Here is a 16,927-nt window from a genome sequence, read left to right as displayed (position 1 = left end):
GCATTATTGCTCATTGCACTAGAGCAGTAGCTAGGTTTTAGGCTTTTCGTCATGTGAAGCATCTATAGACCAAATTTGCAAGGTGGTTACTTGGTCCCCTCTTCACATTTTTACTAAATTTTACCATTTTTATGTGTATGCCTCTTTTGAGGTGACTTTTGGCAAAAAAAGTACTGCAGGTAACAGTGCCTGATCAATAACATTCCTGCCTTAACTGTATTGTCCCCTTAAACATAATGGTCTCATGGACTTCATTGCTTGGGTATAAGATCCCATTTATTATGATCTTGTGGACTCACACCATCTTATGAAAGAAATCAAAATTTATGTTTACCTGATAAATTATTTCTTTCATGATGGTGAGAGTTCATGAGCCCCATCCTTCTTTGTATACAGTTGACGGCAAAACTTGTTTTGCACTTCATTTTCCCCACTTTGTCTTTCCTGCTTTTCTAGTTTCCTTACATCGACTTGGCCACATGTGTGACTGAGGAATTCTATGTTAGTGGGAGAGAATAAACCTCTGGTATGTAGGGGTGTTTTTGCCTCCTCCTAGTGGACTGGAGTGTAATCACACATGAAATGATCTTGTGGACTCTCACCATCATAAAATAGAAAAACACATTTTCCATTTTGGCAATATTTACATCAGAAATGAAGAACACTGAAGAAAATGTGTTTATTTTAGGAGAAAATGGCCATAACTTTTCTCTTATCTTCTAGAACGTGATTTTAACAGTTCTCATAGCGTAAATCTTGAAACGTAAGTAATGAGGTTTCTTCCATTGTAATAATGTAGCCACAAAAATTTCAACAAATCTGCTGATAAATTGTAATTGACTCACTTATCTGGTTTAAAACAAATCTTGTGTTTTAGAGTATTTGTGCTCACAGCTGGGGTGAACAATTATACAAAGCTGGTATATGGTTTATATTCCAAAATAATTAGAGGAAAGGTAAATAATGCCACTGCATAATCATTCAATAAAGTTCAATATCTGTTCTATTAAATTACTCACTGATTGACAATATCAATCCTTACTTCATATTCATAAACTAAAAATACTGCTATAAATATACAGTGTAAATGACCTATCAGTCAGCTCTATCTGGATATAATGACAATTATATTTATAACTGCGAGCAAGTTACCATTAAAGAGATATAAAACCCAAAATTTTTATTTCATGATTCAGATAGAGCATGACATTTTAAACTATACATTTTATTTATTTTTCTAAAAAGTAAGCTCTTCACAGGAAGCAAAACACAATATAAAGTTGTCTCATTAACATAGTAACATAGTAGATGAGGTTGAAAAAAGACCGAAGTCCATCGAGTTCAACCTATACAAATCTAAAATATATACAAAAAGCTCCAGTTAAACTTAAATAATCCCACTAAAATGTGACCCATTTAATACTAGCAATCATATCCATGAATTTTGTTTGTAGACAGAAATGTATCCAAATAATTTTTAAAAGTATCTAGGGTATTGGCATTCACTACCTTCTTTGGTATTGAGTTCTACAATTTTATTGCTCTTACAGTGAAAAAACGTTTCCGTTGCAGGAGATTAAATCTCCTTTCCTCCAACCTTAAATTGTGACCTCTGGTCACAAACAATTTTCTTGGAATAAACAGAGCTCCTGCCATCTCTGTATATGGGCCTTGAATATATTTACATAAAGTAATCATGTCACCTCTTAAGTGCCTTTTTTCTAAAGAAAACAGACCCAGTTTGGCTAGCCTCTCCTCATAGGTTAAATTCTCCAATCCCCTTATTAGCTTTGTGGCCCTTCTCTGAACTTTTTCTAGTTCTGCAATATCTTTTTTTGCTATTGGTCCCCAGAACTGCACTCCATACTCAAGGTGAGGTCTTACCAGGGCTTTATATAGTGACAGAATTATGCTTTCCTCCCTTGAGTCAATGCCTCTTTTAATACATGCTAGTATCTTATTAGCCTTTGAAGCTGCTGCCCTGCATTGTGCACCCATCTTTAGCTTGTTATCTATTACTACCCCCAAATCCCTTTCCTCCTGTGTTTGGCTAAGTCTTGTCCCATTTAAAAAATACATTGCCTGCTTATTTTTACTTCCAAAATGTAGAACCTTGCATTTTCCCGTATTAAATCTCATTTTCCATTTACCTGCCCATACTTCTAATTTTTGCAAGTCCCTTTGTAACGAAAGTTCATCCTGCTCTGGCCTAATGACCTTACTTAACTTAGTATCATCTGCAAAAATAGATGATCATATAGTCTCCTTGTACAAAATAAAAGTGCCAATGACCTGCTAACAAAACCATTAAGCATTTAACCTAATATGTCCTCCATTACAATTTAAGCAAAACAAAATCAAGGTATACTGTACAGGAAACTGTAACTTGCTTAAAGGGTTAGTAAAATCTAAATTCATTTTCATCTATCAGACAAAACATGTAATTTTAAAGAGTTTTCCCATTTACTTCCATCAGCTAATTTGCTTTGTCCCATTGGTATCTTTTGTTGAAAAGCATACCTAGGTAGGCTCAGGAGCAGCAAAGCAATTCTGGGAGGTAGCTGCTGATTAGTGGCTGTACTTATATGCCTCTACTCATTGGCTCACCAGAGGTGTTCAGCTAGCTTGCAATGGCGCATTGTTACTTCTTCAACAAAGGATGCCAAGAATCAAGCAAATTTGGTAATAGAAATACATTGGAAAATTGTTTAAAATTGAATGCTCTATGTAAATCACAAATTAAGAATTTTGATTTTCATGTTTTGATGTACTAGAATCCAGACATATTCCAGATAGAATATATATATATATATATATATATATATATATATATATATATATATATATATATATATATATATATACACACACACACACACACACACACACACACACACACACAGGGAAGCACACTTACAGGAACGAACAACCGGCTCAATACCATTGTTGGCCTGTTCTATGGCGATTTACCACCTGGGTGCAACTTCTTTTAGCCCAGTAATGCTTTTCACAGAGTAGAACTTTCCTGTAGTATATCGGTCTGATCCTGCCTATTACAGTCAGTTCAGCACTGAAATACCAGGCAATTCCTCTCTGAACAAGGAACACAGCAACCCCAGAAGATCATTTCGGCCTTCATTGGGCCTCGTCAGTGAGGTGTAGCCATATTCCTCTAAGCACACTGAGCAAGGAGTCCACGTCTGGTTTCCCCTTTTTCCCATAGGGAGACTAAATACACACATAGAGAAGCACACTCACAGGAACGAACAACCGTCTCAATACCATTGTTAGCCTGTTCTATGGCGATTTACCACCTTGGTGCAACTTCTTTTAGCCCAGTAATGCTTTTCACAGAGTAGAACTTTCCTGTAGTATATCAGTCTGATCTCACCTATTACGGTCAGTCCAGCACCGAAATACCAGACAATTCCTCTCTGAACAAGGAACACAGCAACCCCAGACGATCGTTTCGACCTTCATTGGGCCTCGTCAGTGAGGTGTAGCCAGATTCCTCTAAGCACACTGTACTTCTCTGTGTGTGTGTATGTATATATATATATATATATATATATATATGTTATAGTTTACTACTACTTGAGTAGTAATAGGAATTTCACTTGTATATTTAGGAGCATTTGTTTTTCTTTTAAAATGCAATGTATGATATTACAATATTACGTATTGTTTTCATTTATTCAAATAATGGAAAAAAAATACAATGTACAATGAATACTATAGGGTGAAGATACAGTTAAATGCTTATCAGATATAGTGAAATTCTCTCACATGTGCAGTTGTTTTTAGTTTGGTTAAGTTTATAACAAAAGCTAATACTTTTTTTTTTTGTATTTAAATTAGCTTTGAGAACCATACTAAAAGGTAGGGAGATGATATTTGGGTTGAAATTAATATAAGTTTAATTAAGGATCAGTTTCATAAGAACACCCATTCAAGAAGTAAATACTAGAAGTACTAGGTACTTAAATACTTAAATGGATAAGAAACACACATTTTTTTGTTTCATGATTCAGCTAGAGCGTGCAATTTTAAGCAACTTTCTAATGTACTCCTGTTATCAATTTTCTTCATTCTCTTGCTATCTTTATTTGAAAATCTTAGGAGCCAGTCCATTTTTGGTTCAGTACCTGGGTAGCACTTGCTGATTTGTGGCTAAATGTAGCCACGAATCAGCAAGCGCTACCCAGGGTTCTGAACCAAAAATGGGCCAGCTTCTAAATTCCTGCTTTTTCAAATAAAGATACCAAGAGAATGAAGAAAAATTGATAATAGGAGTAAATTAGAAAGTTACCTAAAATGGCATGGTCTATTTGAATCATGAAAGAAAAAAAATGTGGATTTCGTATCCATTTAAATATTGATATCTCACAAAGTGCTATTGCAGCAGACATGTATCATAACATAGTAACATAGTAGATGAGGTTGAAAAAAGACCGAAGTCCATTGAGTTCAACCTATACAAATCTAAAATATATATACAAAAAGCTCCAGTTAAGCTTAAATAACCCCACTAAAAGGTGACCCATTTAATACTAGCAATCATATCCATGAATTTTGTTTATAGACAGAAATGTATCCAAACAATTTTTAAATGTATCTATGGTATTGGCATTCACTACCTCCTTTGGTAATGAGTTCCACAATTTTATTGCTCTTACAGTGAAAAAAATGTTTCTGTCTTTGAAGGATAACCTTGACTATTTTGTTGGAATAATATGATCGTTCATTTTATATACAGAGCATATTTTAACTTGTAACTGTTTCCATGTTATATTACAGGCCAAAGCATTTGATCTCAACTATCTTCAAAAAGCACCTGAAGTGAAGGATACGGTGCATAAGCAATCTTTGTTATACCATTTAAGTGCTATTGTTATGGAAAAGTTTCCAGACAGCACAGATCTTTATTCAGAAATTGGGGCAATTACGAGGTCAGCCAAGGTATTTTAAGAAGAAGAACTCTTGCTATTTCACATACTTGTAAAGGTTTTGTAGTACTGATGTATGGACTGATTTGAAATGGGTATCATAAAAAAAACAACTAAATATTAAGAAACTTTCAAACAAGTATCATAGCATTTTAAATATGTACAAATAATTTTCCAAGAAAATGTGTTTAGTGTTCAAATCTGTCGCAAAAAAAATGTCATTACATCTGTTTATTGTTTTAAATGGTGAGAGAAAGAAAATTTTTATATTAGCAATTTTCCTTCTCCATTTTGGCATTTAACATTTGCACAGTGACATTAAAAGTAAAGCTATATAAAAAAATATCACACTAAATTAATTTGGTTTTACAAGTACAGTATATTATTTCAGAGAGCAATGTTTTAATATTTCCTTGATATAGGGTTTACTTAAAGGGACACTGAACCCAAATTTTTTCTTTCTTGATTCAGATAGAGCATGCAATTTTAAGCAACTTTCTTATTTACTCCTATATCCATTTTTCTTTGTTCTTTTGCTATCTTTATTTGAAAAAGAAGGCATCTAAGCAATGTTTTTGGCTCAGAACTCTGGACAGCACGTTTTATTGGTGGATGAATTTATCCACCAATCAGCAAGGACAACCCAGGTTGTTCACCAAAAATGGACCGGCATCTAAACTTTCATTCTTGCATTTCAAATAAAGATACCAATAGAATAAAGAAAATTTGATAATAGGAGTAAATTAGAAAGTTGCTTAAAATGTCATGCTCTATCTGAATCACGAAATAAAAAAATTGGATTCATTGTCCCTTTAAAAAAATTAAATCTAACATCCAAAATCACTAATTTTGCCTTTCTTCAGTTCCAAGTTAATGTTTTTATTTTTTTTAATTTTAGGTTGACTTTGAACAACTTCAGGATAATCTCCATAATCTAGAAAGAAAATGCAAAGCATCATGGGACTACTTGAAAATTATAGCAAAACATGAGATTACTACAGCCTTAAAACAGAAAATGACAGATTTTCTGAAGGACTGTGCTGAACGAATCTTAATACTTAAAATTGTTCACAAAAGAATAATTAACAGGTACCTTTTTAGATTTTTGAAGCAATATAATGTATTTTTTATATAATCTGTGCATTTTTGAACAATCAATATTTTGCACACATTCTTTAGGAAGATATCTTGGCAAACATTATTACAGAGACATAAGAATCTTTCAGTAGTATAAGGTAAAACTTATTTTTAAAACATTTTTACTTAACAGTATTTATTTAATTTGTATATCCATATGTATATAGCTATCTATCATTGTTGGTTTCTGTTTTTAAGGAAACTTTTAATAAGTGTTGTTAATTTGTCTATTAAATCTAAAAACTAGTCATAGTAAGGTGATTACAAACTAATGCTTTGTGAAGTAAAAGTGTGTGTGTGTGTGTGTAATATATATATACAGTATATATAAAATATACTACTACTAGTCTTAAAGCCCTTGTACACAGCCAAAATGTGTCTAACTCCCTCCCCACTCCCTCATTTACCCACCTCCCCCTCCAAGAATCTTTCCCTACCCCCGGATCCCCTATAAATCCCTGCTCCCTGCCGCTCTCAGCATTTTTTTTTCCATAGTGTAGCGGTTCCACCCACTCCCGCCCCCCTTCATCGATGGCCTCCCTCCTAACCCTCCCACGCCACCAACGATTGGCACCACAGCTGCCCAATGCAGAGAGGGGCACAGAGTGTCCCTCTCTGCCTTGGTACCTCTGCAAAACTACTTTTAGCGAGATCGCTGCAGAGAGAGGTCCAGGACATTAGTCCTTAAGGGCTTAATGACCAGCACCATCCTCACGCTTGTCTCAAGCCATATCTACTGTGCATGACTGCTTCAGACAAACATACTTTTATAATATAGGATGTTTGAATATGTAATTATGCTGTATCTAGGTTCAATCTGTTTTGGTAGTTATAATGTATATTGTAAAAAGTGCTAAAAGTTTTTAGTCTAGTATTATATGCATTGCATTTATTATCACAATGAAACTAATTAATGCTATATTTTCAACCTGTAATTAAAATAAATTTTAACATTATTTTAGGTTCCATTCATTCTTGCTATTTATGGGACATCCATCACACGCAATTCATGAAGTAAATATACACAAGTTTTGCAAAACCATTGCCGAATTTGCTTTAGAATATCGTACTTCAAGGGATCGTGTTTTACAACAAAAACAGAAATGGACAAACTGCCGGGAAAGAAACAGGACAAGAGGGAAAATGATCACAGATGTAAGTAGAGAACATAATATATATATATATATATATATTTATTTTTTAAATAATAATTGTCTAATGTTTTCATTTTTTTGATCTGCTAATGGTTAATTTTAATATATATATATATATATACTCTGTTTCCTTATGAATATCTTATGAGCAATCTTTTTTCCATAGATTATAGATTTTGAGCAGATATCATTTTGGTTTTACAGCCATTTTTAAAAAATAAATTTTTTATATCTCTTTTAAATGATACAAGATAAATATCATTTTTACTTAGCAAAACTGATTTTGTGCAGATAAAGTTTTTATAAGAAGCAAAATACAATAAAGAGAAAAATAGGATTATGGCGTAGATTTACTAAGGGTTGAGCTATAGCGAATCATGTCGGATCGAACTCGCTAAATTTATCATTGCACAAGCATTTCTAGTTAAGCTTACCAGAAGTCCCAGTTTGACTGGGATTGTCCCTGTTTGGAGGCGCTGTCCCAGTGTCCCACCCGATTGTTTATTCTGTCCCAGTTTGCCAGGTGTCCAGTATTTGACCAGACAGTCCGGTATTTCTGTTTGCTGTCTTTTTTAAAAAACAGACATTTTTTGGGTCCATTCTGTCCATATGCCTTACAAACTTTGTTAGTGGCACTGTGAAACTAAGTAGCGCAGCGCTGCGCTGAATAGCGCAGAAGTGAGTGGCGTCAATCACAAATGTGCAGCCAGTGTGAGGGTAGGCAGAATGTGAGGTACAAAGCACTATGGGACATGCAGTTGCTATGGTAGCAAGACACTAACAGTCCAACCCAGGTGACACTTTAACCCCAGCAGTGCCAGTGACTAGGGCAGGGTATTCTCCTGGCACACCTGGCTTTGCGGTCACATAAAGAGCATCAGGCTGCAAGCCAAGGGCTACTGCTGGTCACTGAGCAGGCATTGCTATAGCAGCAGCTACATTCGCTCAGTAGCAGACACTGTCTAAATAGCTATATATGTAACTTATTTATCCTGTGTGTACAGTGCATGGGTGTGTTATGTTTACAATAAAGCTACATGAACATTAGAAAACATTTCCACTGTATGCTTAGTCGTTTCCATAGCAACAGTGACAGAGCACCACCATCTTGTTATATGACCTTTGCCTTAGCAGATCACTTCCGGGTTAAGTGTTCACACTTGTGCGGAGTCTGTGTGCTAGGTAAGTGCCCGTTGTAAGTTACGCATTACCTCTGTAATATGTGCATCAGGTGCTGCTCTGTAATGGGGAAATTTTCCGCCAGGCATATTATATGGTACAATGCTGTGTAATAATGAGCTTGTACAGATAGAACGCATTCTGGGGAACTGTTTAACAAAAGCTGCCCTTTGTGATAGGCAGTGATCACAAAGGTTAACTTACTCTCTGGAAAATTAGTTCCGGTCGGCAATCGCCACACCCCCTCGACCAGGCCCTGACCACACCCCCATTGGCACTACACCAGGTGGTCCCAGTTTCACCTCTAATAATTATGGTACGCCTATTTCTAGTGAAATGCTTGTGCAATGCCACCCCCTGCTCATCGGTGGCCAATAGACTGCTAGCAGGGGCTGTTAATCATCCCGATCGGATCGGGATAATTTCAGTCCGCCACCTAAAAGATGGCGGAGAAGTTAAGGAGCAGTGTTCTTACGACAACTGCTTCTTAACTTCAGTTTCAGGCGAGCCTGAAACGATGGTGGTAGAAAGCAGCATTCGCTGCTTAAAGGGACATAATACTCATATGCTAAATCACTTGAAACTAATGGAGTTTAACTGTAAAAAGCTGACATGAAAATATCACCTGAGCATCTCTATCTAAAAAAGGAAGATATTTTACCTCACAATTTCCACAGCTCAGCAGAGTAAGTTCTGTGTAAAAAGTTATACTCAGCTGCTCCCAGCTGCAGGTAAAAATAAAAAAGAAGAAGAAATGAACAGCAGCCAATCAGCATCAGCAGTGCTGAGGTCATGAACTCTTTTACTGTGATCTCATGAGATTTCACTTATCTCTCATGAGATTTCATAGTAAACTTCCTTAACCCCTTAACGACCAACGACGTATGGGGTACGTCCTGCAAAAAAATGCAGTTAATGACCAAGGACGTACCCCATACGTCGTTGGTCTTTGAAAGCAGTGGAAGCGATCCTGATAGCTTCCAGCTGCTTTCATGTTATTGCAGTGATGCCTCAATATTGAGGCATCCTGCAATAACTGTTTTTAGCCATCCGATGCAGAGAGAGCCACTCTGTGGCCCTCTCTGCATCGGCTACCGATGGCCGTTATGGTTGGTGGGTGGGAGCTCATCCAGGGAGGCGGGTGGGCAGTTATTGGTGGAGGAGGGGGGAGGGATCTAGTGCGGGTGCGTGCGCGTGCACGGGCGCGCGCGTGCACGTGATGTCTATCAAAACAGCATCAATATGCTGTAGATCTGGAGGGTGGGAGAGAGGACTGGGGAGGGTGGGATTTTGAAATCAAGGCATCAGGGAGAGGGTGGGGGGTTGGATGTTGAGGGGGGGGCAGCTACACTACAGAAATAAATAAAATATTTAAAAAATAAATAAAAAAAATACATTATTATTTTTCAAACTGGGTACTGGCAGACAGCTGCCAGTACCCAATATGGTGCCCAATAAAGGCAGAGGGGGGGGGGGGGTTAAAGAGCTGTTTGAGGGGGGATGAGGGAGGTTGGGGGCTAAGGGGGGTCCTACACAGCAGAAGAATTATTTTTTATTTTTTTTTAAAAACCTAAAACTTTTATTTTAGTACTGGCAGATTTTCTGCCAGTACTTAAGATGGCGGGGACAATTGTGGGGTGGGGGAGGGAAGTGAGCTGTTTGGGAGGGATCAGGGGGTGGGATGTGTCAGGTGGGAGGCTGATCTCTACACTAAAGCTAAAATTAACCCTGCAAGCTCCCTACAAGCTACCTAATTAACTCCTTCACTGCTAGACATAATATACGTGTGATGCGCAGCGGCATTTAGCGACCTTCTAACTACCAAAAAGCAACGCCAAAGCCATATATGTCTGCTATTTCTGAACAAAGGGGATTCGAGAGAAGAATTTACAACAATTTGTGCCATAATTGCACAAGCTGTTTGTAAATAATTTCAGTGAGAAACCTAAAATTGTGAAATATTTAAAGTTTTTTTTAATTTGATCGCATTTGGCGGTGAAATGGTGGCATGAAATATACCAAAATGGGCCTAGATCAATACTTGGGGTTGTTTACTACACTACACTAAAGCTAAAATTAACCCTACAAGCTCCCTACATGCTCCCTAATTAACCCCTTCACTGCTGCACATAATACACGTGTGGTGTGCAGTGGCATTTAGCGGCCTTCTAATTACCAAAAAGCAACGTAAAAGCCATATATGTCTGCTATTTCTGAACAAAGGGGATCCCAGAGAAGCATTTAAAACCATTTGTGCAATAATTGCACAAGCTGTTTGTAAATAATTTCAGTGAGAAACCTAAAGTTTGTGAAAAAATTTGTGAAAAAGTGAAAAAAATTTTTTATTTGATTGCATTTGGCAGTGAAATGGTGGCATGAAATATACCAAAATGGGCCTAGATCAATACTTTGGGATGTCTTCTAAAAATATATATATACATGTTAAAGGATATTCAGGGATTCCTGACAGATATCAGTGTCCCAATGTAACTAGCGCTAATTTTGAAAAAAAGTGGTTTGGAAATAGCAAAGTGCTACTTGTATTTATTGCCCTATAACTTGCAAAAAAAGCAAAGAACATGTAAACATTGGGTATTTCTAAACTCAGGACAAAATTTAGAAACTATTTAGCATGGGTGTTTTTTGGTGGTTGTAGATGTGCAAAAGATTTTGGGGGTCAAAGTTTGAAAAAATTGTTTTTTTCCATTTTTTCCTCATATTTTATAATTTTTTTAATAGTAAATTATAAGATATGATGAAAATAATGGTATCTTTAGAAAGTCCATTTAATGGCGAGAAAAACGGTATATAATATGTGTGGGTACAGTAAATGAGTAAGAGGAAAATTACAGCTAAACACAAACACAGCAGAAATGTAAAAATAGCCTTGGTCCCAAACGGTCAACAAATGGAAAAGTGCTCTGGTCACTAAGGGGTTAAACTGAATAGGCAAATAAGATGAGAGTGCACGTAAGCTCGCTCCTTTTGCTGTCCCGGGACAGATATACTGATTTGCTGCTTAGAAGTCCTTTACAATGGGATGTGGCTACTGAGGAACTTTTGAGGTAAAATATCTTTCATTTTTACATAGAGATGTTCAGGTGATATTTTCTAGTCAGCTTTTTACAGCTATGCTGCATCACTTTCATGTGTTTAAACATTTGGGTATCATGGCCCTTTAATGAATCTACCCCTAAGTATCACTCCAAGCACACAGGTAAAAGTGTGGAGATATTCAATGAGTTGTACAAATACTGCAGCTTTAAATAGTATTGCAACTTATTTCTTTAACATGGTCTGAGCAGTTCATTGAAGACAATGATCTCAAAATAGCATTATCAGTTACAGTGGTGTCTTATTAGTTTGCTGCACCTTTTCAAGTATTCTTCTTTACAATATTCATGGACTTAAAGGGATATGAAACCCAATTTGTTTTCTTTCATGATTTAGACAGAGCATGCAATTTCAAGGCAACTTTCCATTTTACTCCTATTATCAATTTTCCTTGGTTCTCTTTTTATCTGTATTTGAAAAGCAAGAATGTAAGTTTAGATGCTGGCAAATTTTTGGTGAACAACCTGTTCTTGCTGATTGGTGGATAAATTTACCCACCAATAAACAAGTGCTGTCTAACGTCTGAACCCCCAAAAAATTAGCTTAGATGCCTTCTTTTTCAAATAAAGATAGCAAGAGAACGAAGAAAAATTGATAATAGGAGTAAATTAGAAAGTTGCTTAAAATTGCATGCTCTGGGGCCTATCTATCAAACTCCGAAAGGAGCTTGATGGCCCGTGTTTCTGGCGAGTCTTCAGAATCGGCAGAAACAGCAGTTATGAAGCAGCGGTCTAAAGACCGCTGCTCCATAACCCTGTCCGCCTACTCTGAGCAGGTGGACAGAAATCGTCGCAATTCAACCCGATCGAATACGATCGGGTTGATTGACACCTCCCTGCTGGCGGCCGATTGGCTGCGAGTCAGCAGGGGGCGGCGTTGCACCAGCAGCTCTTGTGAGCAGGTGGTGCAATGCTGAATACGGAGAGCGTATTGCTCTCCGCATTCAGCGAGGTCTTGCAGACCTGATCCGCACTGTTGGATCAGGTCCGCAAGACCTTTCATAAATAATCGGAATCACGAAAGAAAAAAATTGGGTTCAGACAGAGACATAAATTCATAATATGTATTTACATTTAGAGTGACATGAAAAGGTAAACTTTCATATATCATATAGAGCATGCATAGTGTGTGATTACAAGGCACTGTCTTGTTTTGAGCACTTTGTGACCCTACATCAAACCAAAGATCCATAAGCTTGGACTTGCACCCCCTTTACTGAAACTTTTTTTTAATTTTGTTTCTAACAAGTTTACTATTGTTTTCTGGCTATCCTTTTTTGAAAAGCATACATAGGTATGCTAAGGCGCTGCAATGCACTACAGGGAGCTAGCTAGTGATCAGTGCCTGTACACATATGTCTCTTGTCATTGGCTCAACAGATGTGTTCAGCTGGGTCCCAGTAGTGCATTACTGCTCTGGAACTGACCATGATCTATTAATTTTTTTATTGATCTTCAGGGTTGAGTGGTAGCACACCATACTTAGATCCTTGACCTATCTTTCATAGTTTTAAAATATGTAGTTATTCAATAGTTTGATCTGTGGAAGAGCATTTTTCCTCAATTTTTTATATATCATGCCATTTACAGAATTATCCTGAAATGTGAGGTATTGTTATCCTTGTTTTTTTTTATACAGTATATCCCTTTTTTTCTTGGGTAAGCTTGAGATTTCACAAACCCCACCTCAGAATGTCCAAACCTTTTCTTACAATGCCCAAGCCTTATCAAGCATGGACATCCGGAAAGTGCCCAAAACATTATTCATAAAGGTCCATACTGAATTCACTTATATTTGGGCTATGAATGCTTTTAATGCATGACTAAAATATTATATTAACTTTAAATTATAAAACTGATAAGTGGTGTTATATATATTGAAGAACAAAGCTTTATGAGGTGCATATCTGCATCACAAACACACATGAATCCTGAAATTGTCAGTTCTGTTACTTCTTTATCCTTGTTCATCAAATGTTAGAATTTCCTTTCTGTATGTTGGCTGACTTATCTTTGTTATATTCTTCTTCTTCTTCTTCTTCTTCTCATTTCCTGTCAGACTGATGATGAAGATGAAGCTGAGGTATGATTACTGAATGGTTTTAACCTGCACTTAGTATCTGTTGATTTCCACATATTTCTAAACCATTCTGTTTGTCTACTGCTTCTAACAGTGTTGGAAAAACATTTAATATGCGCTCAGTTTGTCTTTACATGTTTGCCAGGCTCTCTAAGTAGTAGTAGTATTGTAGTATAAATCACTAACAGGTTACACAGTATTAAAGGGACACTAAAGTCAAAATTAAACTATCAGGATTCAGATAGAGCAGAAGTTTTATAAGACGTTATAATTTACTTCCATTATCGAATTGTGCACAGTCTTTTTTATATGCACTCTTTATAAGGCACTGGTTCCAAATGAGCACATGCAAGAGTTCACAGTGTGAACATATATGAGTCTTTGATTGGCTGATGGCAGTCACATGATACTGGGAGGTCACAAATTAAAGGAAATTTTGAAGTTTGTTAGAAAAATAATCTGGTCTTTTAAAATTCAGAGTAAGTGCTATTGCATTGTCCGTTTATTATACACTTTTTTATCATGCAATTCTACCGTACTTAATGGTATTGTAAACAAAAGGAAGTTGAAGTATGTTACATTATATATTATTATCATTTATAGTCAAGTATCAATAAAGCCCGTAGCGCTAGGTACATGAGTAGTGGAAAATGTTAACACTGATTCAGAACAAAAAAGGAAAACAGAATACACAGAACAAACGAATACAGAAGGAGGAAGGCCCTGTTACAAAGAGCTTACAATCTATGGGGTCCATTTATCATTGTGCAGACGGACATGATCCGTTATAGCGAACCATGTCCGCCGCACATCGATAAATGCCAACAGTATACGCTGTCGGCATTTATCATTGCACCAGTAGTTGCAATACCACCCCCTGCAGATTTGTGGCAGATCGGCCGCTAGCAGGGGGTGTCAATCAACCTGATCGTATTCGATCGGGTTGATTTCTGTCCACCCCCTCAGAGCAGGCGGACACGTTATGGAGCAGCGGTCTTTAGACCGCTGCTTCATAACTTGTGTTTCTGGCGAGCCTGAAGGCTCACCAGAAACACGGGGCATCAAGCACCATTCGGTGCTTCATAAATAGACCCCTATAGCTTAAAGAGTGAGGAGATATAGGGTGTAAAGTAGCTTGTCACATGTGACAACAATAGAGAATTTGTATGGATTAGGGAAACAGAAGATACAATTTAAACAATATAGTTACCTTATATTATGGAAGGAATTGAATGAACTAATTTATAGACAGGAGAAGGATTAGTAATAAAACCAGGACAAAATGTCTGTAAGTCAATAAGGGTCAAAAAGTATGCTTATAGGTTTTGTTTAAAGAGTTGTAGATTTGGAAACATTCTTGTTAGGAGACAGCTTCAAGCATTAGGCTGTAAAAAAGATGACATAAGTAAGAAAAGTTTACCAGTGGAGTAGCAATTCATAGATTTGTACAAGAACAAAAAGGAAATAAACATATAAACATATCATTTGACTGTAGATAATAAAGAAAAGGCCCATCAAGTCTACTCATATTATTGTGCCCATTGTTACTTATTTCTTAGGATATCCTTATATGTTTACCAGGCTTTTTTAAATTCTTTTACAGTCCTTGTGTTTATCACCTATATTGGAAGTTTATTCCATGAATCCTCCACCCTTTCTGTAAAAAACTGCTTCTGCACTTTTCTCCTAAACTTGCTAACCTCTAACGTAAGATTTTGACCCCTTGTATCAGTATTTCTTTTTTGTTGTGGAACATTATTTCAGCTTCTACTATATTAAGTTTCTTCATATATTTGAAGGTTTCTATCATGTCACCTCTTTCCCTTCTTTCCTTTAAACCATACATATTTAGATCATGGAGTCTTTCTTTGTGCAGATTATATTTTAGACCATGTACCATTTTAGTAGCCCTCCTTTGGACGGTTTATAGTTTATTTATATCCTTCTAGTGATGTGGTCTCCAGAATTGTACACAATATTCAAGATGAGGTCTATCTAGTTATCTGTAAAGTCGCATAAGAACCTTGCTATAAAGGATGGACTGTTTGAAAAATAAGGTTTGAAATATAGATTATGGAAGCTTTCTATCTATAATGCCCAATTGACAAACACATGTATGAATATGTAAAGCTAAAGATTTATGATGTACATTTTTTACTATTTTTTTTAGCCAAAGCATTATTAGGTGGCATTGTAACACACTGAATAGACTGCACTAAAAAAACAGCTTGGGTTTATTTTATTTTTAATTAGTCTACTTATGAGGTAGAAAAAAACTATTTAGGATATGTAAATGAAGATCTTCATGACACCCAAAAAAAGCTTAATCTAATTTGTTTATAGGACACTGCAACCAGTTTAGATGAACAGATAGCTGTTAGTGAGAACCTGTGTTACTTACTGTAGTTCTCATTAAAAAAATGATCATCTGTTTACAGATAGATTAAGGTGAAATGTTACTTCTACATTGCTCTGTATAGTTTTAGCCTTTTTTGCATTCAAAGTTTGTATTTGAGCCCTATGTTCACCAAAATCAAAGGGCTGTATGACAATAATGCAGGCTCACATTTCTTCATATTAGTACCAATTACTAGTGCAATGGCACACTGGTAGTGGGGATTTGTTGCAGTGGCGTCACTAGGGGGGTGCGGGGGGTGTGTATTCAAAGAAATACAATGTTGAGATGCATAGATTATTTTATTAGAGGCTGGCATTTGTGAACATTAGTGGGACTGGGGAAGTTGTAGACACACCATTTTTTTGCCCCTTGAGCCAGTGCTGCAATTTCAACAAATAGTTTTCCCGGCTGCTTTTGCTTGTTTGTACTTTGCTCCTCCCCTGCCCAATTTCACTATGAATGTTGTGGGTGTGCCGTGGGGTTTGCAAAGTTGCGCTGCTAGCCTAAACCTGTCTGCCTATCTGTGCTCACTGCTCAGTGACATGCGGCCCAGGGCTGTGCACTGACAGACTTGGAACAGAGTCAGAGAGCAGAATTTTCATAGTTTGCGCGCCTAAACCTTTTCTTCAGTGATTTATTTTAGAGTGCTCTGTTTATCTTTCATTTGATGTTCTGCTGAGCCAGGGAGCAGCTCTAGGCATGAGCTTCATAATTAATGCAGTGCAGTTTACATATTTTGTATGTGTGTGTCTGAGTTTTTGTGTGTCTCAGTGTTTTTGTGTGTGTTTTTGTGTGTGTGTCTGAGTGTGTTTCCGATTGTTTGTGTGTGCATCTGAGTATGTTTTTAAGTGTGTCTGAGTGTTTGCCTGTGTTTTTGTGTGTGTCTGCTTTCTTGGGGTGGTGGGGGGGTGACACCATGA

The 16,927-nt window shown here is 36.8% G+C and overlaps 1 protein-coding gene across 4 annotated transcripts in view; it reads left to right on the top strand.

Moving 5' to 3' along the window:
- The window catches only part of FHOD3 (formin homology 2 domain containing 3), a 463,343-nt gene that overhangs the window by 430,443 nt on the left and 15,973 nt on the right, over positions 1 to 16,927 (top strand). For 3 of the 4 annotated variants that reach the window (XM_053714485.1, XM_053714483.1, XM_053714482.1), the window contains 4 exons: positions 4,798 to 4,959; positions 5,845 to 6,035; positions 7,046 to 7,238; positions 13,589 to 13,612. In XM_053714485.1, the coding sequence (XP_053570460.1) occupies positions 4,798 to 4,959; positions 5,845 to 6,035; positions 7,046 to 7,238; positions 13,589 to 13,612 (570 nt within the window). The remainder of the gene's footprint in view (positions 1 to 4,797; positions 4,960 to 5,844; positions 6,036 to 7,045; positions 7,239 to 13,588; positions 13,613 to 16,927) is intronic. The other variant, XM_053714484.1, reaches the window with a different exon arrangement.

Source organism: Bombina bombina, chromosome 5 (genome assembly GCF_027579735.1).
Source record: "Bombina bombina isolate aBomBom1 chromosome 5, aBomBom1.pri, whole genome shotgun sequence".
Taxonomy (NCBI): Eukaryota; Metazoa; Chordata; class Amphibia; order Anura; family Bombinatoridae; genus Bombina; species Bombina bombina.
This window is presented reverse-complemented; position numbering and strand designations above follow the sequence as displayed.